Here is a 21,810-nt window from a genome sequence, read left to right as displayed (position 1 = left end):
CCAGGATCTTCCTAGCAGATGAGGATGGTGGTAAGGGGCACAGACTTCTTGCCAGGGCACTTTATGCTATACCCCAAGTCCTTCCCCTCTGCCCAGTAGGGATAGTCCTCTGGCACATCTGAAGTTTCTGAATATTTTCATAGATTATTATTAGGGTTGGAGGGGACCTCAGTAGATCATCTAGTCCAACCCCCTGCTCAAAGCAGGACCAATCCCCAAATGGCCCCCTCAAGGACTGAACTCACAACCCTGGGTTTAGCAGGCCAATGCTCAAACCACTGAGCTATCCCTCCCCCCCCATATTAAATATTACCACCAAGTTTTCTCCAGGGGTTTTAAAAAAAATGGATCATTATGCTCCATCTCCTACACCAACTACTCACTGACTATGTTTAGAACAAGGTAGTTCCATGACAGCTCGCTTACCATTCAATTAGATTATTATAGGCAACAACACTGTTCTTCAGGTAAGGTTGTGGGTTAACATTGCTTCCGAAGGCGTATTTGAAATGACCATCTCTCAGGCGATAGGCTTTCCTCCTGGATACTACAGATGCCAGGATATCCTTAAGGTGATTCTGTAATGACAAACCTTACCTTTACCATTTGTGCAGCGTGCTCTCAAAATTTTACAGTATTGTCACATAGGCCTGTTTATCCCTTCCACCTAGATACTGCTGCAATCAGTACATCGCAAATGCCACTGGTCATATATAGAGACAGTTTCATAACTATTGATTTTAATCTATTAACAGGTGGATTCTGTTATATGGATAGCTTTCATTATTAGAGGCACAATCTGGCAACGTTATTTTAAAGGAAGTGCATTCAGTAGAGGATCATACAAATAGCATCCCCCTGCATCACATATCTGGAAAAGGATGTATTTTATAGTTTTGTACTGAATCTGAAAAATCAAACAGATCTCCAACTCAAATAAAAATCCTAGTTCCTCCGGAGGGCAACCCAATCAAAACAAAGCCAGAGTGCTGATTTACTTGTTATCACATGTTCGTGTGTTTCTCTTCCTGATTTATTTCTGCAAACCAGTAGGGTACCAAAATTCACGGGAGCCTGCCTTCAGACAGCAGGATTGGTGTAAATTTCATTACCCTATTTGTACACAAAGCAGAACAAGCACAGTAAACAGAGTGTGTGCACTTGTCTGTGAACTGAAACTTACAGCTCTCATTTGAGCTCTCCTGGTACCAACCTTAAAAATGTCTCAAATGTCAGGAAATTCCCACCATTAACTAGCACACTGTGTTAGAGGACAAGAAAGGGTTTCATAATCAGCATCAGACAGTGCATGGGAATATTGCACTTAAAGCTATTCTGAAAGCCACACTATGCTTTTATTAAGGGCTGGCCTTACTTCTGAGGTGAAACTGCTGGAGAGGGTGTGAAGGGGTGGAAAGAACAAGCAGAAAGTTGCTCTCACATCTGGTCATACTGACGGATCGGGAGATCAGACTGGCCTCTGAGTCTGCTGTGTAAGCCCCCAGAAGCACAAGTCCTAAGCAGTTGCTTGCAGTGCTTGGACCTGATCTTGAGTGATGCTAATCGCCATAACTCCCATAGAAAACAATCGGAATTGCATGTAATCAGCACTTCAGGTTTTGGCACTGTATGATTTATCTACTTTGCTTGAGCTTCAACAAGCAGACAAGTTTTACAACAGCTTGATGTACCTAAAAAGGGACTGTTCAAAACTAATCCTATGGCCTCTAGATATAAATCTGGAGTATAAACCGCTGCTAGCAATGGAATGTACATTTTAAAAATCCATCATAGTTAAAGAAATCTTTTAGTTTAAAAGCTGAAGGTCCAACTTTTCAAACTCAGTTTCTAAAATTGTGCCTACAATTTTTCACTCTGAGCTTCTGCAAATTATATTTTTGTATGCCCGAATCCAAGATCCTTTGTGTGTGCCAAGACTCTGATCTGAAGATCTGCAGGAATAACTTTCAGGGCCAGTTTGGGAGGCCCCTTTGAAACACATGGCATGGATTCTCATAAGTCACCTGTAAATATAGTGAAGCTATTTTCCTCTCACACACTGTAGTGCCCCGCCATATACAAAGCCTTTTGTTAGTAGCATAATCAAAACTACATCATTGATTTGTCTTTTCTAACCTGCACAGCATAGACAATAGCCGTCACTGCCTCTTCGGTGACATTGTCCAGCCCGTGCTCATATGCAGTCACTATCATCCTTCCTTCTAGCTGGCCCCGTGTGGGAAGCATCATTGTATGGGAACACAGCTTCAAATCATCATCTTCTTGAGGATCCTTTGCCACAAACTGCTGGGCTCCAGACAATGGATTCTGAGGCTGGAATCGGTGCTGTCAGACAAACACACTTTTCATTTAAAAACTACTAATTCCAGCACTGAATACAGCTTTCAGGGGAGATGTGAAATTGAGGTTCTGAATTTAGATGATCATTAAACACGGCACTTTTCATAAGAGAATAGAGATTTTAAGCATAGCAGCCTAGTTGAGTTCCAGCTTCGGTTATTATATTCTGCCTGTCTTAAATTTACCTGAAACAAGGTGAGTGAGGGAATCTCTTTTATGGAACCCACTTCAGTTGGTGAGAGAGAAACTTTCAAGCCACACAGAACTCGGAAGTTTGTCTCTCTCATCAACAGAAGTTGGTTCAATAAAAGATATGACCTTACCCACCTTGTCTCTCTAATATCGTGGGACCGACACGGCTACAACTATACTTCAATTTACCTTACCTTTTCAACTTAACATTGCTGCGTGCTGCTAAACAGCTGGGTGTTCCCCTCAGAAGTAGCTGTTTTTCAGTCATCCCAAAATATCAGATGCTTAATTAGTTAATGTTTGTAAAGACATCCTCGGATAGAGGGGGTTATAAAAGCTTTATACAGAACTACAAAGAATAACCATACATCTAACCATCATTTATTTAAATCTGATGGAAAAATTATTACCGCTAATGAGTGGAAAGTTGTTCTGTTAATTTTGAGGACTTCAGCTTTCATTTGGTTGCAAAGATATAACCTTCAAAATGTAACTGATGCTGCAAACAGAGAACATGTACCTTTGGAAAGCAGAAGCAAAGTGGAATTAACATGAAATCTGGTAATTTCACAGCTGTTACTGGGACCTTTCTGGGTAGCAATGAAATTGTGTCAATTTCATGCTGTTGAGAAATACTAATAGCAGGGACAGGCACAGAAGTTATGCATTGGGGGGGGGGGGGGGCGAAAGGTGGAGAGGGGATAGAGTAGAAGAGACTTCTGTTCCCCTGCCCTCCTTGCAGCAGAGAGCGAGTGGAGCATTAACAGAAATCTCTCTCAGCAATATTTTGGTGTCAGCTGAACATTTGAACTCTAATGGGATTATTAACTTCACTACCAAAATTCATCCTGATAAAACCTTCACACAGTTCTACACTATCATACATTCCTGAAAAAAAATGCACATCTACAGTATATACACACACACACATTCACATTTTTTAAACAAACCAAGTTTTAAGTCCACCACCAGACATACGTATTACTCGTTTAACCAGATTCTCATCATTGCTTAGTTCGAAAAGATTACTGAGAATTTTTATAAATGAAGATACTACAGATTATCCGAATAGCAGCTTGTATGCATTGCTGTTACAGTCTCGGCCAAAACAGGATGAATAGTAAGAAATATTGTCTGAATCATTGTGGCACTTTCTAAATACAATTCTGCTTCCACTGGGTTCACAATTCTTTAAAACCGCTGTTTGTAAAGAATATTACAGTGCCTGATTACACCAGTGTCAAATTTAGTTTCTGGCGTTTATGGGCCCAGTTCTCATTCACACTAATGCCCTTTATACCACTCTGGCAGTGTAAAGCAGCCTCCAAGTGGGCCACTTTACAGACCCTTTAGAATGCCAGAGTAATGTAAAAGGGGATTAATGTAAATGAGAACCTGGTCCTATGCGTTTCTCCCCGCACCCCACAGGGAAAAGGCTAGGCAGAGAAGAGGCACTCCGAAGTATTTTCCCTTAAGAACTTGGAGCCCTTTAAGAGTGGTCTGTTTAAAAGAAAGTGTTGCACCCATCCAGACAGCCCAAAGCAATATGGAGTTGGTGGCCCAACCAGGCTCACGCAGCAAGTCAATTTGAGAAGAAGGGGTAAGCACAATGGTAAACTATAATATATGGAACAGTGACCTTTTGCTTCATGAAGCACTTAGCTTTTTAAAGTCAACAAGAGATCAGGGCAGCATGAAATTATAAATATCTGGACTGAAAGAGACTTGTCTGGTAATTACACTTGAATACTTATTGCTTTAATACAAACGCTTCTGCTGGAATGAAGTAAAGCATTTTAGCCGTCCAGGCTAACAAAGGGACCATTTACTGCTCATAAGTTGCCAGCTCTTCATTTCTAGAGTGTTTAGCAGAGCTGAGACCCTTTGCAGAATATAAACTTACATCAAACTTCTGCCGAACCGAAGAAAACTTTTTCTTTCCTTTGGGTTTTCCAGGTTTAGTTGCAGAGCCACCCGTCCATGGCAGAGGCCCAGGACCCTCTGAAAATAGGAGAGAAGGAAAAAAAGCGGGGAAGGGAAGGTCACTCCCATTTGTAGCCAACATAATTTAGTTCATACAGTTAAAAACAAGACAAAACCCACAAGGTTCTGACACCTCTGAAGAGCACTTCCATCCTTTCCAATTTAAGTGCATGTGCCATTTCTATTTTACACTATTTGGCTTGTTACAATTCTCGACTACTAAAACCATGTATCTGAGCAATAATTCTATTACTTCAGAGGGAAATTAACTGAACAATATTGTGCCTTTCTTGCAACGTGTTTTTAAACTGCAATAAATGCATGAGGCTATCACAAAGGCACATGTATATAAGGCTAAGACCATACTACATCTACCTAAAAGGACATGGCAGGCACTGTATTGGCGGATGACCTCTGTAGATAGTTATTAAGCAGTACGTCAAGATACTTGAGAAGCATAGTTAAAGTCAGACCCTGCAGAGTTCCAAATGACTCCTGAGAGGTGTTGAGCATGCTCATCTCCTGTATCAGAGCTGAGCTGAGACTGCTCTGAACCTCACAGAATTGGGCCCTAATTGTTCAGGTATGTCCTGTATGTGCTATTATTCAAATTACAAAATCATATAAAGAAAAAAGCTAGATATGTGTTCACTGGGTTTTAGTGATGATAATTACCTTGAAAGTTCTAGAGTCTCCAGACAGTTCAACATATTTCACAGAGCTATCTCACATGACATGAGTCTGACCAAGGAATTAGTGCTTGGAATTTCCCTTTCTAATCCCGTAGCGGCATACAAATGTTTACACCCAGAAAGACCTTTTCAGTTTAAAAACAATGATCTAAACTTTTGAGGAAAACAGTATGTGAGGAAACAACTTACAGAACTCAAATTATATTGGGAATGGAAAAAAATACCAGATATTGGATTGTCTGTTAATGCTTGTTAATTAATCCTTTATATACCTAGAATTTCATATTTTCTTACTTCCCCAGAGAAATAGCTGCCCCAAGGAGTAAGAGCTACATATATATCCTCAAAAACACAAGGATTTCTTGGCACAGCAGTCCCTACACCACTGACACCAAGGAGTTCATAACAATGGTATTGACTTGGAAGAATTACTAATAAGAGAATAAAATGTATTTTCTAAACCCAAATCATTTTATATTTCCTCACCCCCAAAAAAAATTTTTAGATAAAAGGAAGTCACCAACTAAAGTTAAATATATAATTCTTAAACCAAGCTGGGGTTGCACACTCTCAGACTAGAAGTTTCTCTCTATGCCAGAGCAACCTTAACTCTTCTAGTGGAAGGGGAGGGAAAGAGTAGAGCATTGCAGGGAAGCTATGAAGATAGAACAAAGTTGCTCGGGGCCATGGAGGCAGAGGTTTTTGGAGGCAGGATGATGCGTATCATTCAGGCCCTCTCACTAGCACCCCGTCCCACTTCTCCACACACATGCAGCTCAGCAGACACTCCCTCTATGCTTAAAGTATTTAAATGTGTTATTGTTTAAGCAGTAAAAGTAGCACTGGGATGAACTGTGCTGCTAGGCCCTCCTCTAGCAAAGCAGTTAAGCACATGAAGAATCCCATTGTATCTCGTGTTTAAAGATAGATTCTTTAAGGTGCTTTAAGTACTTTGCATATTTCAGATGAGACTTAAAACAAGGTTCTGGTCACATGTAGTCCTTAAAGATCCCATGACATTCTTTTTAAAAGTAGGGGTCGTGGTGTCAGCATTCTGGCCCTATTCTAACTCTAGGAATTATGGTCAGCCTAAATAAATTCCCTCTACATTTTCAGTTCTAAAAAGGTAGTTTTCATGTTCAGTTGTGTAAGCACTGTTGTGTTCTACTTGACAGTTGCCATACATCAGCCCCAGAAATGGCTACATTTCACTAGCAGAGTCATCCTTGACTATAGTTTGCAAGTCATTTTGAAATGAGAGGGATTGTGTAAGCATAATATAGATATATCTTTTATTGAAGAGATTGTTTGACATTCTGGAGTTTTGTAAGAAAAATTGTCATGTCCTAACATAGCATGTACTATCAGCCTTTCAATATCCGGTGCCTGGCAGGTATTCAATTCCAATTAAGGCAACAACAAAGTTCAATTTGAAGTTTATGGGCAGACTTGCTGAAAGGTAAATTTGCAGCAACATATTGGTCCAATGCTTGGGGCCAGATCCCAATCCCCTTACTCATAGACTTTAAGGTCAGAAGGGACCATTATGATCATCTAGTCTGACCTCCTGCACAATGCAGGCCACAGAATCTCACCCATCCACTTCTATAACAAACCCTTAACCTATGTCTGAGTTATTGAAGTCCTCAAATCGTGGTTTACAGACCTCAAGCTGCAGAGAATCCTCCAGCAAGTGACCCGTGCTCCATGCTGCAGAGGAAGGCGAAAAACCTCCATCTGCCAATCTGCCCTGGAGGAAAATTCCTTCCTGACCCCAAAGATGGCGATCAATTAAACCCTGAGCATATGGGCAAGACTCACCGCCAGCACCCAGGAAAGAATTCTCTGTAGTAACTTAGATCCCATCCCATATAATATCCCATCACAGACCACTGGGCATATTTACCTGCTGATAATCAAAGATCAATTGCCAAAATTAGGCTATCCCATCATACCATCCCCTCCATAAACTTAATCAAGCTTAGTCTTAAAGTCAGATATGTCTTTTGCCCCCACTACTCCTCTTGGAAGGCTGTCCCAGAACTTCACTCCTCTAATGGTTAGAACTTCACTCCTCTAATGGTTAGAAACCTTCGTCTAATTTTACTCACAACTGAACAGTATCTGATGCCACAAGTGGTGGACAACTTTGTGAAGTAAAGTTCTACCCAGGATGAGTGAGGGTATCAAAGTCTGGCTCATTGGGTCCTTCTATTGACTTTAATACGCACTAGATCAGGCCCTTCATAAACAAAGGTCATATTCCTTAAAGCACAGAGGGGGTATGAAAAGTTGCAGAAGAAATAGAGACCCAGGAAGCAGACAGAGAGCTAGCAACCATGTGGAACTGAAGGAAGGACCAGGAAGGACGAGTGAAACCAACTGCAGCAAGGATGGTTGTTATGCGATATCACACCAGAAGGTCTGGCCAAGCAGCCCAATTGAATACTGCTCAGGAGTTAGCTACTTGTACTTCCATTGCCACTGCTGGCCAGACCAATATTATAGACTTTATAATTCCACATACCCTTGGCAATGGGAGTCCTGCAGAGTACAGTCAGTATCTCCTATTGAAATGATCACAGAATCTTGTACACCAGCTCCCACACCATTATTTTGGGGGGAGGGGCTATGGAGAAGGTTTGATCTGATGGATTTTTTCATTCACTCGTAGTACTATCAGGCACCTGCCCTGCCCCCAGTTTGAGCTCTCTGGCTGAGTGTGCAGCTCCCACTAAGGAACAAAGATTGGGATTGCTTCCTGGGAGGTAAGGGCTGCCCAGCTCTCTCATGATAATATGTCTAATACGCAACCAAACCTCTCCTTTATGTTTCCTCTGCACCTCCAATGCTGTTCAGGGCAATAACATTGCCCTTCCTTCAGGCTTTTGGTATCCTGCTGTGATCATTATGCTTTATTAAAGAAACAAACAAAAATACAGAAAGGTAGATTTACCACACATTTATAGGATAGCCAATAAAATTTTGCAGTTACGCAACTATTAGCTTGTCAAAGAGCAGACAGTATAAAATTGGACAATATCACACAGACGCTACAGTGGGGTTAACAATACGGTGATCGTTATTTGACTACAGGGAAGTTATTGGAAATGGTGTTTAAAGATGTGTCAGAAACCAAGGAAAGCTTTTTGAATTTCAAAGTTATGTTAGGGGGAATTTGGCAGCTCTGGAAAAAATCTTTGAAAGGTTTTACCTCTGAAGTCCCCCCATTTGTAGCTCCTAGCCCAAACAGAATATAGAGCATGAATGTACGAGAAGGGTAATGCCAATACTCAATCCACTCCTGCTATTCCTTCCCACACCTTAGAAGGTTAGAGAGAAGCCTCTTGTGAGATATCCCAACCTCTCAACCTGGGTTAAGAGGAAGTATTCCAGATTTAAAATTAAGAAATCCTAACCTTAACTGGGCTCTGGCCCTAGTTTTTAATAATGGTTCTATGGACAAGGGAAAGTCACAGCCTGACTGCAGCACCATATATGCATGATTAATACGCTACTCACTCCAATTTCCGCTCAGAAATCAAACTCCAAAAAATGCCAAGGCTTTCTACTGTAGGATGACAGGAGAGAGTGGTGTGGAATAATTTGGGGGTGGGGGTTACATGTATGAAAATTTTGATTAAGCTTAGAGAAGAAGATATTTGCAAACTACCAGATAAGGCAGATGCTAATGTAACAAATGGTTCCTTGGCTCCCTTATCTAAAGGCCATCCATAGAGTCAAAAATATTTGGAAATTTTGAACAGCTAAAGAGGGCCTTTATGCAGTTGGTTTATTTGGGAAGTATGAGAGGCACATCATGAGAGGAAGTAGGAGAGCACTGAGAGGCACAATCACTTTTGCCCAGGAGGGCCTGGCCAGGTTGAAGATTTGCCACATTATGCACAGTACTGTTACGTAACTTTTGAGGCGGGGGGGGGGGGGGGGGGAAGAGTCTATCTCCAATCTTGGCCCTGAAGCCTTTCACAACATTAACTCAAGAATTAGTATGGTTGTTATAGAGCAGGATTGTTTCAGTTATACAGCCAGTTGTCGTATCTGCCCACTCAGTAAAAAATAGACTGAAATTAATGCTCTTTATGATGTAAACAGATCAATTTGCTTCCAACACCTCTAATTTTGTTTCTGCATGTTGTTTTATGAGCTGTTTTGAAAATGTCAGTTGAATTTAAAACGGTTGAATTTTTTTTGTATTTTGATAATTTTAAAATTTATATTGGTTTCATTGAGCATCATGGATAATTGCTAAATCTGAGTTTGTTAGGTGCTGCTGTTTAATTCAGGATGTGCTCATTTCTCTAAGATTTTCTAGTTTATCAAGGATCTCAGCAATTACTCTTTACCTACTTAGCATGTAGGCTAGTCATAGTTTGGCTTCTATAGTATTCCTAGGACATTTTCTTTACTTCTCTCACCCTTAGCAGAGAACCTGTTTTATTCCCACAAGCCCTGGGAAGAGAAGCTGATATGAAAAAACAAGAATTAATTATCACAGATATCCAAATAACTGATGATCATATTTACTGACCGAACTCTAAATCGAGATCCTGAAGAACCTCCATAGTATTTTCCAGGAGGGCTGAATCTATGTGGCAGTAGTGATATCCAACTGGTTATGCTATCTGATTTCCTAATGCTTCCAGACAATTACAGCAACGTCAGCTAAAGGCCCATCCTTTCAACACATCAATCCTGTTTTCTCCATTGTCGTTTGGATGTTTAGTTATGGAACTTGGGGCTTCACACTGCCAAGATTATTTTCCCTTGCAGTTACAGAGAACTATAGGTCACCTTCTGATCGTGTAAAATCCCCAAGCAGATCTCTGGGTTAAAGTGTTCCTTGGGCCAGTGTTCTTGACCATACAGGTTCCCTTCAACAAAAGTAGGCAAGTAATCCAACCCTATTCAGTCGAGCACTTATTTAACTTTAAGTACATGCTTAAGTCTGTTGAAGCTGATGGGCCGTAAAGTCTATTATTTAAGCACATCGTTTTGCTACTATGAGGGTGAGTCTCTACAACCTAATATTTTGTTTCCAGTTTTAATCTTGCCTCTTAATTTTCTTGAGCCTCATACCCTTAAAATACCTTTTAACACACAGTATTCTAGCACTTAATCATCAGGTCCATATTAAAGGCTTCAAGTATTAGGGCACTGAAGTAATTAACTCCATCTGTGTGATGGACTCTGTTGTTCACCCACTCATTTGACAGCTACTTCCTCTTGCATTCTCTTGCTTTGTGCTGCACAGACCACATCAGGCTTTGCCATTTTTCTTTATTCTTTCCATGAGTCTGTTATTATACCTATACACTTCGCTTGCATTCTTCTGATCTATAGCCTCGGATGACCGGTCACAAGCCAGTCAGCATTTGGATGGGAGACAGAACATGCAAGTACTCTTCACTTGTATTCTAGTAGGTGTAGAAGGTAACACGTTCTTTTGTAGAAGGTGTAAGACTGAACTGTAAGCATTGAGAATCTTTAGAAGCACAAAGTAAGGAAGTTTTGGGAAGGTCAGAAATTGAGAGTGGGTAGAAACAGTGAGCATGGGATACCATGAGGAAAAACAGTAGTGAAGAAAAAGAAAAGAGCCACAGCTGTTCAAAAACACAGCCGTCTTCTTACCACGCAAGATAGGTTACCAAGAGCACATCATACAGAGCCATAATTCTTTGCATTAGCTCAGACTTGAAGACAGCAGCAAGGTCAAGATTTCAGTTCTTATCCTCAAAAAAGCCTTTATATAAGTAACCCCAGCTATGCTGAAGGACTGCTCTCACTCTTTTCAGTCATGACAGCTGAATTCCACTACAACTGGGAACCTCAAAAGAGACAGTTTGCTTAGCAGGTTGATTTCAAGTGTGGAACACATGCCTGGATGCGACAATACCAGACCTCCCTGTCAGACTGAAGCATAAAAATATCTCCCTCCCTAGTCACTAATCATTTTTTTAAGTTGTTGGAAAAGGCAGGTTAGAGAAAGCCAGAAATTCTCTAGAAGTAAATTCATTAGAATTCGCAAAGCGCTTAAGAGATGACAAGTGCAGTTGTACTGCCTTCATAGACAGACCATATGATTCCATGTGTTGCTACTAAGCCCTTCTGCTACCATTCCCTCATCAGGTTTTATGCAAACAGATTAAAATATCCAGGCTTAACGTTATATTAAAGTTGCAACAATATCAGCAGATTCAGAGCCAAGGAGGCTCTAGCAACATTAACTGCTCCTTTGAGCATGTGTTACCACATACAAATCCACACAGCCAGGCCATATGTTGTAGCTGTCATCTAGTGTAATATTAAGGAACTGCATCTCTTTCCATAACTAGAGGTGCTTAGAAGTAGCATTATAAGTGACAGCATGTGTTCATTTTACTAATTTCTAGAGCACAGCTTGTACTTATTGCACACATTGAAGGGTGCAGTAGTAGCACGTGAGGTGCTTTACTGGCTACTCTTGTTCAGTTCAAGATTTGCCAACTTCACATTAGCAGGGTTTTGACAACCGATCCACGGCAGACCTAGCCAGCTTCTAGTCTTCTTAACAAAGGCAACAAGCTGAGAAAGGAGGACAGAGCTGCTTCGCTCCAGACTTGCACTGATTTGCCATAGGGGCAGCAGAGTACAGTCAAACCCCAGCAAAAGGAAGGCGGTGGCATTTGAGACTTTTCCCAACACACATACAGCAGCAAGAGCAGAGAGAGAAAAAGAATGTACTAAACAGAGATGAAGCCACAAGGATATAGGTTATAGAAAAGAACCCGCCCATGCTGTTTGTTTATTTGTTTTTCAGTATTTTATTTTCTTGGCCAGAAGAGAGAAGGACAAATGGTTAGGAGAATCTCTCTGTTCACTCTCTTCTGTTTTCATTTGTCGCTTTAGTCCCCTTTCTTTCTCTCTCACACACTTCTTTTCACTTCTTCTCTCTTTGGAGGCAAATGGGATGTGGTCAACCCATCCCTGTGTGTCAGACTTGGAAGCCCTTAAATCAAAACGCGTTGCCAACCCTGAATAATTAATTAAAAAAAAATAAATGTTGTTATCCAGTCTCAGGTGTAGATGAATATAGCTCCAAGTCTTTGTCAGCCCAAGATTACTGAAAAAGAAATTGGGGCCCTACACAAGCCAGGATTAAAAAACCAACTAATTGCTTTGCTCATCAAGACGGATCAGAGACCCTATAAACTGAATGTACATTTCAGTAGGATTTCCTGGGGGGGGGGTGGGGGGGAGAAAACACAAGCATGTGAAAGCAAAAAACACAAGTAGTTCTTCAGTGTTTTTGTTCCTAGGTAGACTTTGAAGGAGGCAATTTCCACAAGCTAAGTAGTCTCAGGTGTCTAACAAGAATCTTCCCTGAAATCAGCAATCTGGAACAGAATGTTAGCAGCTCTACCATGATTCTTATTATTACTACAGAGTACTCATGTGATGCTTTGTCTGTCTAGGTACTTACACAGCGCCTGTCGCTGTAGTATCTAAGTGCCTCCCAACTTTTTATGGATTTATCCTCACATCACTCCTATGAGGTGGAGAAGTATTTTCCCCAGCTGTAAAAATGGGGATAAGGGGTACTGAGAAATGAAGGACCAGATTTTCTAAGTGTACTTGCTCAGCACGAAGCAGCTCCTATTGTTCTCAGATGGAGCTGTCGAGTGCTGTGCAAAAATCTGGCCACTCATTTAGGTGCCTAAACAGGAGCGGAGATCCCTTCCTGACCAGACCCCTGAGCCCTACATGCCCAATGTTACACATGACAACATCTGTGTCACTCCTAGGAAATGGAACCCAGACCTGCGGAGTCCCAGTTCACTGCCTTGTCCTTTTTGAAAGGTTAATCGGGCTGTGGTTAAGTCTGTCTGGTTTTATTCAGAAGGTTTAGATTATAAAACAAACCAAGTGCAACGTATTTGCTGCAGCCACCCCAATGGAAAAAAAATTGATTGATTATAATCAACGAGAAGCAGCAGAAGTTACATGGAGAACTTATGGCGTTCAGTTAGCCAGGTTCAATTATATTATGCAGTCAGCATAAACAATACAGCAGGCTCAGCACAAGACCCTAAAATGCTGGTCCCTGAACTTTCTAGCCATCTCAAACTCATTCTAATTTGCAGTTTGAATATCTTTCACTCAAAGGGTCTCGTGGCTAAGTTTTTGGTCCATCCTTTCAAAATCCATTCTGGTGTCAGGAATACTGAAACTCATGAGACATCGCAGACCAGCGTAACACCAGACATAATGTGATAGCTGCAGGGGCTTAACAGAAGGATATTAAATTTATTGGCAACATTTTAATTAAAAAAAAACTTTACAACTAGAAGCTTCCCATCCTCCCCTCTACTCTGGAGACAGGACAGGGCAAAAAAACAAAAACCAACCCAAAAAACCCCTCTCTCTTCCCTAGTGCTGCCTCCCTCCATGACTCAGAGTTTCCATCTTTCTGACACAAGGCTGTCAACACCATTCTCACATCATGCCAAGCAGATCGCTGGAGAACATGGAGCAAATCCTCCCTTCACTCAGCCCTGCAGGTTGGTGGGGCACAGAGCACACCACCATACAGAACTAACAGCCAAAGAAGCATGAGACTAGAAATCAAACCTGGGTCTCCTGCATGGCAATGCAGAGCACTAGTCTTTAGCCAAGTGTGTGAAATCCTTATTTTATAATATAGATGATTATATTTATATTGCAATAGTAACTAAAGGCCCCAGTCAGCATTCCCACTGTGTCATGCGGCATCTATCTCATATAAGAGACAACATACAAATTTAAGACTAAATAAGTCAAGCACATAGCTTAAAAACAAAGCCCACCACAAACACTTCCCAGGGTTGTGCTGTATAGTTTAAAAAAAAAAAAAACCCACACAATAGTTTTGTTCTCTTACCTGGTGCAGAAACCAGGATTTGGCATCGAGTGAGAATAGCCAGGAGGAAATCATTGTGAGAATGGACTGTGAAAAGAAAGAGTTCATTCAGACTGACACCAGGGAAGAAAGTTTTACCTGAAGACAGATTCACATTAGCAACATGGCAGGCAAAGTCCAAAGGCAGCCACTGGAAGCTACCTTATAAAGTGATTTTGTTTACACCTTCCAAAGCCATGTTTTCCCATGCATTCCACTGGCTGCATACACCTTCCAATTGATATCCTTTACATTGGTTTTTAGTCTCTCTATGAAATTAGGAGCTGCAAAAGAGAAGGTTATCATCTCATCAGTGGTAAGATCATGTGGCCCAAGAGAAGAGGCAAGTTCTAGTGGAGCAGTGGAAGTTATGTAGTCACACTTCATGTGGTTGCATTGGTGTGTAGCAAGCAGCAACTAACCCAGAATGTGGTATTTTGAGAAATGGGGGAAAACAGAAAAAGGGACACTCCTAGGGACTGTCTCTTACCGTTATCTTGGGTGAGGAGTCTGCGAGCTTCCAGATCAAACTCTTCTTTACTGATCTTTTGCTTGAACCAAAGTTTCAAGTTCGCCCAGTATCTGTGCATGGGAGAGAAAACATTAAGTACTGTAAACAACATTGCTTTGCCTACTAAGTCTATTCCTTTTCTCCCATTTCTTAAATGGACAGTCATTTAGTTCAGGTCCAGCATTTAACTTTTTGTGTACGTTTTAGAAAAATCTAATAAAAAAAGCAATGTTTTAATATAACATCAGTGAAAACAGAGAGGGTTGCATAAGAACAGCCATACTGGGTCAGACCAAAGGTCCATCTATCCCAGTAGCCGGTCTTCTGACAGTGGCTAGTGCTAGGTGCCCCAGAGGGAATGAACAGAACAGATAATCATCAAGTGATCCATCCCCCGTCACCCATTCCCAGCTTCTGGCAAACAGAGGCTAGGGACACCATCCCTGACCATCTTAGCTAATACTCTTGATGGACATATCCTCCATGAATTTATCTAGTTCTTTTTTTAACCCTGTTATAGACTTGGCCTTCACAGCATCCTCTGGCAAGGAGTTCCACAGGTTGACTGCGAGTTGTGTGAAACAAATCCTTCCTTTTATTTGTTTTAAACCTGCTGCCTATTAATTTCATTTGGTGACCCCTAGTTCTTGTATTATGAGAAGGAGTAAATAACACTTCCTTATTTACTTTCTCCACACCAGTCATGATTTTATAGACCTGTATCATATTCCCCCTTAGTTGTCTCTTTTCCAAGGTGAAAAGTCCCAGTATTATTAATCTCTCTTTATATGGCAACCGTTCCATACCCCTAATCATTTTTGTTGCCCTTTTCTGAACCTTTTCCAATTCCAGTATATCCTTTTTGAGATGGGGCAACCACATCTGCACGCAGTATTCAAGATGTGGGCCTACCATGGACTTCTATAGAGGCAGTGTGATATTTTCTGTCTTATTAGCTATCCCTTTCTTAATGATTCCCAACATTCTATTAATGTTTTTGACTGCCACTGCACATTGAGTGGATGTTTTCAGAGAACTAACCACAATGACTCCAAGATCTCTTTCAGGGTGAAGAAGGAAGATTAAAATATTTCCCAGCAGTGTTGGTAAGCCAGAGAGCACTGTGCTACTGACTGATAATCAGAAAGTGGGGACAACAAAACTAGACCCATTGGTTTCACTCGTTTTAATAATTTCAGTGAAATACATCATAATTAAAATTAATTTTTAGTTTTATTGTCACAACCTTAGATTATTAAAGGTTAGGCAGGTTGTTTTTGAAGTAGTCTGTCTTCTAAATTGCACAGCATCAGCTGGTTACACCCTTGCATATTCCAACTGTATTTAGACTTGGTCTGCTACAGACACCCAGGGCCGGATTTGGATAGAGACCTAATATTTTTAATTAAATAAATATTACTGGGAATTGTGTGATTATGGGAGACTAATTGCCCAGATATAGACGGGGGGGGGGGGGGGGGTCCAAGTGCTACTTATAATGGTAGGTCCCAGCTATTCCTGGATGTGATAGCTGACAGATTTATTCACCATATAGTTACTGAACCTACAAGACATGATGCCATTTTAGATTTGGTATTGGTAAGTAGCAAGGACCTCAAAAAAATTGGTAGTAGAGACAACCTTTGTTTGAGTGAATGCGAGTTTATCCTGCCATTTAGTTAAAATGGAATTATCAAAAATAGATCAGCAACTAGGGTCCTTGATTTCAAAAAGGGCAAACTTAAAAGGAATTAGTTAGGGAATTGGACTGAAGAACTCCAGGATCTGAACGTGCAGGTCGTTAGCAGTTATGTTAAATCAAAGTTGCAGAAACGATCTGAAGTCTGTGTCCCAAGCAATGGGAAAAAATTCCTAGGGAAGGATTGCAGACCAAACTAGATGAAGAAGCATCTCAAACATGTTATTAAGAGATAGCAGAAAGCCTACAAGGAATGGATCAGCAAGGAAAGCTACCTCTTGGAGGTCAGCAAATGTAGGGGAAAAGTGAGACCTGACAAAAGCCAAGCAGAGTTAGACCTTGCAAAGGAAATTAAAAAATCAGTAAAAAAAAGTTATTTAGCATATATACAAAAAACAAAAAAAGAAAAGAAAAAACTTTAACTCCCCCAAACCACACACACTTTTTTTAGAAGGAGATTGGCTTCCAAATACCCATAAGGCTATCCACACTACAGGTTTTCCTTTGTTTTGTCATTAAGAAATAATGTCAAGTTGTTTCAAGATTATGTTATTTGAATCCATTTAAGGGCCAGTTTGTACTGACTGGAAAATGGGGTCGAGACTTTTAGAAGCAGGGAGGAAAACCAGTTTTCCCTCAGAATTATCCATTTTCCCCTTTGCAAACATTTATACATGCCACCAAACACTTGTAGTAATGCTAATCACTCATTAGCACAATGATTTAACAGGATTTTAGATGTAGTTATGCAGCAGCAAAGCCAGCAGAGGGAGCACAAACACATTAATACAGTGGTTCCCAAACTTCCACAACCTGTGAACCCCTTTCACTAAAATGTGAACCCCTTTCACTAAAATGTCAAGTCTCATGAACCCCCTCCTAAAAATGAATATTTCCAGGGATTTTCTCTTTTACCTGAGTATAAATTATAAAAGCAGTGATTTGGAAATATAAAATTTGTTTTTATGACATGATTACACACAATTATTTATCATTACAGTATTTATTACATTATGAAAATGGCAACACGCTTCCAAGATCTCACTTTCGTAGCTTGTATCACTTTGAATAAGCCTGTTATAAGACAAAGCTCCCATGTTTCATCAAGGAGTATCAGATATGAAACAGCATGAAGGTATTTAAAAAAGCCAACCCGAAGAGTTCCTCCTACACAAACATTCTGGTCTTGAGCAGTCCAGGCAAACACACGTTACAACAAATCTTAAACTTGTTCTTCATAATAATTTTAAAATACTAGCTGCCTATTTAATTTAAAAAACCAGAAGAAAAAAAATCCACCCCCTTTCCATTACTTATAAGGAGTCTTGAACTTTAAATCTCTTCAGTCTGATAGATAGGCTTGCTTTGATCTGCTTAGCTCTTGGAAGTACAGGGGCTCCAGGCTGCTGGCCCCATGCTGCCCAGGTCCCTAGGGACAGCTCTGTCTGCCACTAGGGAATTTCTTCCCCCCCCCACGAGAACCCCCTGTAACATTTCACAAACCCCAGTTTGGAAACTACTACATTAATACAAAGACTCCTATATTAACATGCTACTGCTGAATATAACTGTCATACAAATGTAGTCCAAGAATACTAGGTGGTGAGAGTATCACATCCCATTAGGAAGGTAATTTGTCCCATATTTGGGATCAGAGTTTATATTTTGACTTAGAATCTCAATAATACTTAGCTATAGCACCAAGAGCTCTTAACATCTGTGGGCATTCTTAATACACATTCCTTGACAGATACCTCCACTAGTTTCTATATTTCTTTAAAAGTTTCTCATTCACTGGAATGGTGGTTCTCTTAAAAAGAGAAGGCATTTAAAATTCAGAAGACTTTACCCAACATACAGGTTTTAACCTTCAATGCTGAAACTAGTTGAAAACACTCAGGCAATTTAGAAATCTACAGATCATGAGCCCCGCTGTTTGTAAATGTGGCTGGGTGCCAGAAACTTAGTAATAAATCTGGACCACAGCCAGATTTTACTCCAGTAGGGACAACAAATGAATTTAATAGCAGACAGTACATTTGTTCAGGATAATAAAACATTCCATTAAGAAGAGCATGTAGGTCACATTCATTGTGCCAATGAATGCATGGTTTTTGAAGGTCAGGAAAGGTTTCTACCTTGCTGTCACATCAACTTATTCTTAAGGGCTGCTCAGACATTCCAAGAGAGAGCCAAAACATTTCATTGGTGGAAGAGCGGAATATAGCATCTGAGGAAGCCAGCTGGCTCTATCCAAATGTAAAGCAGAGGAATATAGGCATTTACTTACTTTTTAGAGTCTTAGTAGTGCTTCAAACCTCTGTTTCCCTCTCAGATAAAGATGCAGAGGGAAGCAGAGTAGGTCTCCAAACCCCCCACCAAAGATTACAACATGCATCTGTAGCACCTTACTTACCCTCCCACACCCCCATGCATCCCTACCCTTGTTCCTAAATGATTCAGCAGATATGCCACCCTGCCACCAGTCACCATGACACCAATTATACTTTGTGACTCTGCTGATGAGCACAGAGAACACTGGGATAATTACTGCTGTTTCAGCAACCATAAGTTGGGAGGGGAGAGAGGGGAATTAAATGTTTGTGTTTTCAAATATTGTTGAATCAAACGTATTGTTTTTTAATCCACATAGGAGAGGGGAGACATAACACGGCCTATGACTGTTTCCAGATCCTTCCCCCCCCAATTCTCTGCCTATATCCTTCTGTTAAATTGATAGATTTTTGGCAGCGCAAACACTGCAGAGCAGTGTACATCACACTGCCTGGGATGAAACACATGAAATGGGGTGGACAGGAAATGGGCAGAGAGGTGGGCCGAAAAGCATAGAGTCCTTAAGGTAATGATAGTGCCCAGTCATAGTTATGATCACAAATAATTTTTTAAATATTTCTCCTTCTTCCCATACTCAATTCAAACTAAAACACTGTGGTGAATGATGTAAACCAGGGGTAGGCATCCTATGGCACGTGTGCCAAAGGCTGATTTTCAATGGCACTCACACTGCCTGGGTCCTGGCCACTAGGTCCAGGGGGCTCTGCATTTTAATTTAATTTTAAATGATGCTTCTTAAATACTTTAAAAACCTTATTTACTTTACATACAACATTATAGACTTATAGAAAGAGACCTTCTAAAAATGTTAATGTATTACTGGCACGGCACGCGAAACCTTAAATTAGAGTGAATAAATGAAGACTCGGCACAGCACTTCAGAAAAGTTGCCGAGCCCGATGTAAACTTTAAAAGCACGTTTGAGGGAAAAGGGAAAGTGCTCCCAATTAGGTAAACAATCGACTCATCAAATGAATATAATAGAATTGGCCAGTGTTAGACCAACAGGGTCCGAAAAACCCTGGTGAATAGGAAACTTTCCCTGACAAGAGGGATGAGAAACAGCTGTGCTCCACTAACTAAGGAATACAATGTGGCTTATTGGCACAATGCATTGGACTGGGACCCAGGAGACCTAGTTCTATTCCCAGCTCTCCCAATGGTCAGCTGGGTGAATGAGCAAGTCACTTCACATGTCTGAGGCCAGTTTCCCCCCACTCTGTAAAATGGAGCTAATGATACAGATCTCTGTTATAAAATGCTTAAAAATAGAACCATAATGGCTGAAACCCACTTCTTATAAGTGGAGGTTATGAAGATAAACATACAGATATAATAGAAAGAGCTGTCACACTGAGTCTGCAGACAGTCTACAACCTGTGATGCTGCTCATAGCATCCTAAAACAGCAATAGAATGAAATTGACAAGACTTGGGTTAGTTTGACTCACAGCAGAGGCATAGATCCATAAGGCAAGATCCCCCAAAAACTAAGATTCAGAGTAGCAGACAGCTGCCTTCAAAGGCAGGTGCCTGTGACATGGGATGAAAGGTAGAGGAGAAAGCTGCCTTCCCCCTTCTAGCATCTAGAGAAGGCAGAAGGTATGGCATTAGGGTTTATAACATGCCAAGAAGCACAGAAGATGGAGCATCTGCAGATGGAGGGTGAGAACTGTGTTTCTGTGCTCTCTAGATCATACAGGTACACCTATCAGAGGGGTAGCCGTGTCAGTCTATAAGGTGCCACAGCACTCTGCTGCTTTTACAGATCCAGACTAACAGACGTATTGGAGCATGAGCTTTCGTGGGTGAATACCCACTTCGTCGGATGCATGTAATTTGTTATTTAAGTTTATTACAGGAGAAATGGGAAAACAATTATATAAAACTAAGTTTAGCATAGGCAAAGGCACATGAACTATCTGGTCCATTGTACTCAGACAGAATTCTTGCAGATTTCTAAGTTTACTGCAAGTAAAACACCAAGAGAGAACAACCAGTTCTCATTTTGCTTACTAGCTGTTTAGTTTAAGCAGAGGGGAAAGGGAGCATCGTTAATTAAACGGTCAGACTTTAAATGACCTCGTTAAGCGCCATGTGTGTTAAAAATGCGGGCCTACAATTTCTCATGGTGGAACAGGATGTTTTAGTGCAAACCCAGAGGGTGAAAAAAGCTTGCCTCTCAGCATGAAGACCAGCTCATATAAAGTAAACAAGAGTGCAGCAGGAGTCAGCAGGTCCCTTCCGGCTACATTTGCCAGCTTTTTGCTAAATCCGGGGTTTTAACTGGATAGGCTGTGGGAAAAGAGACAGAGGCTGCTACTTCATCACTTCCCCTGATCTCTTACTGCCCCCATGGCCCGAGCACGGGGTGAAACGGACCCGAACGGTCATTAAGTTGGGCCTGCAAAGCTCAAGCTTCCTGTCAACGAATGACAACATGCTGCTTAGCCCCCGCCTAGCGCAGGCCCCGCGCCAGCGCCCAGGCAGCTCGGACAGACCGAACGGCCCGCGAGTAGTTCCCCGCTCAGGCACCGCTCCCCTGCGGACTCCGGCCCGCATTACCTGAGCGGGCTCCCCGCCCCGCCCCGCGCGGCCTGAACCGGTGCCCCCCGCCCTGCCCCGCGGCTGAGGCCGAGCCCCAGGGGTCCCCACCAGGCCGGGAACTCAGCCCCTGGGGGCCGGGCGCTGCCTGGTGCGCTAGGGAAAGGCGAGGCCACGGGGCGCCCAGCGACCGGGACACGCTCCAGGCTGAGCCCCGCGGCCCAGGAGCGGCCTCCACCAGCCGGCAGGCCCCGCTCCCCCGGGACCGGGCAGAAATCGAGGCCGGGGCTCGGCGGGACTAGCCGGGCGGGGCGCACTCACTGCTTCACGTTCTCGCCCAGCGCCTCGCTCAGGTTCTTCTTGGCCACCTCCAGCTCGCTCACGTACGTCGCCATAGCTCCCTCCCGGGGCCTTGCCGCCCTCCCGCGCCGTTTGCGCGCCCAGCCGTACGCGGCAACCACAGCATCAACTGACGTGCACTAGCGCGTGTCTCTTCTCCCCCCGCCCACCTCCGCTGCTTGTTTGTTTCACAATTCCCG

General features: G+C 41.9%; 1 protein-coding gene across 1 annotated transcript in view; it reads right to left on the bottom strand.

Annotated features, from left to right (window-relative positions):
• Positions 1-21,810, bottom strand: part of TADA1 (transcriptional adaptor 1) — a 28,020-nt gene extending 6,210 nt beyond the window's left edge. Inside the window, exons 1-6 of the mRNA XM_039484931.1 lie at positions 21,593-21,810; positions 14,654-14,745; positions 14,146-14,211; positions 4,457-4,554; positions 2,137-2,346; positions 427-578 (exon numbers count right to left, since the gene is read on the bottom strand). Of these exons, the coding sequence (XP_039340865.1) occupies positions 427-578; positions 2,137-2,346; positions 4,457-4,554; positions 14,146-14,211; positions 14,654-14,745; positions 21,593-21,666 (692 nt within the window). The 5' untranslated portion in view covers positions 21,667-21,810. The remainder of the gene's footprint in view (positions 1-426; positions 579-2,136; positions 2,347-4,456; positions 4,555-14,145; positions 14,212-14,653; positions 14,746-21,592) is intronic.

The sequence above is a fragment of the Mauremys reevesii genome, linkage group 8, assembly GCF_016161935.1.
Source record: "Mauremys reevesii isolate NIE-2019 linkage group 8, ASM1616193v1, whole genome shotgun sequence".
In the NCBI taxonomy this organism is placed as follows: Eukaryota; Metazoa; Chordata; order Testudines; family Geoemydidae; genus Mauremys; species Mauremys reevesii.
Note: the sequence above shows the minus strand (reverse complement) of the source record. Positions and strands in the feature narration are given on the sequence as shown.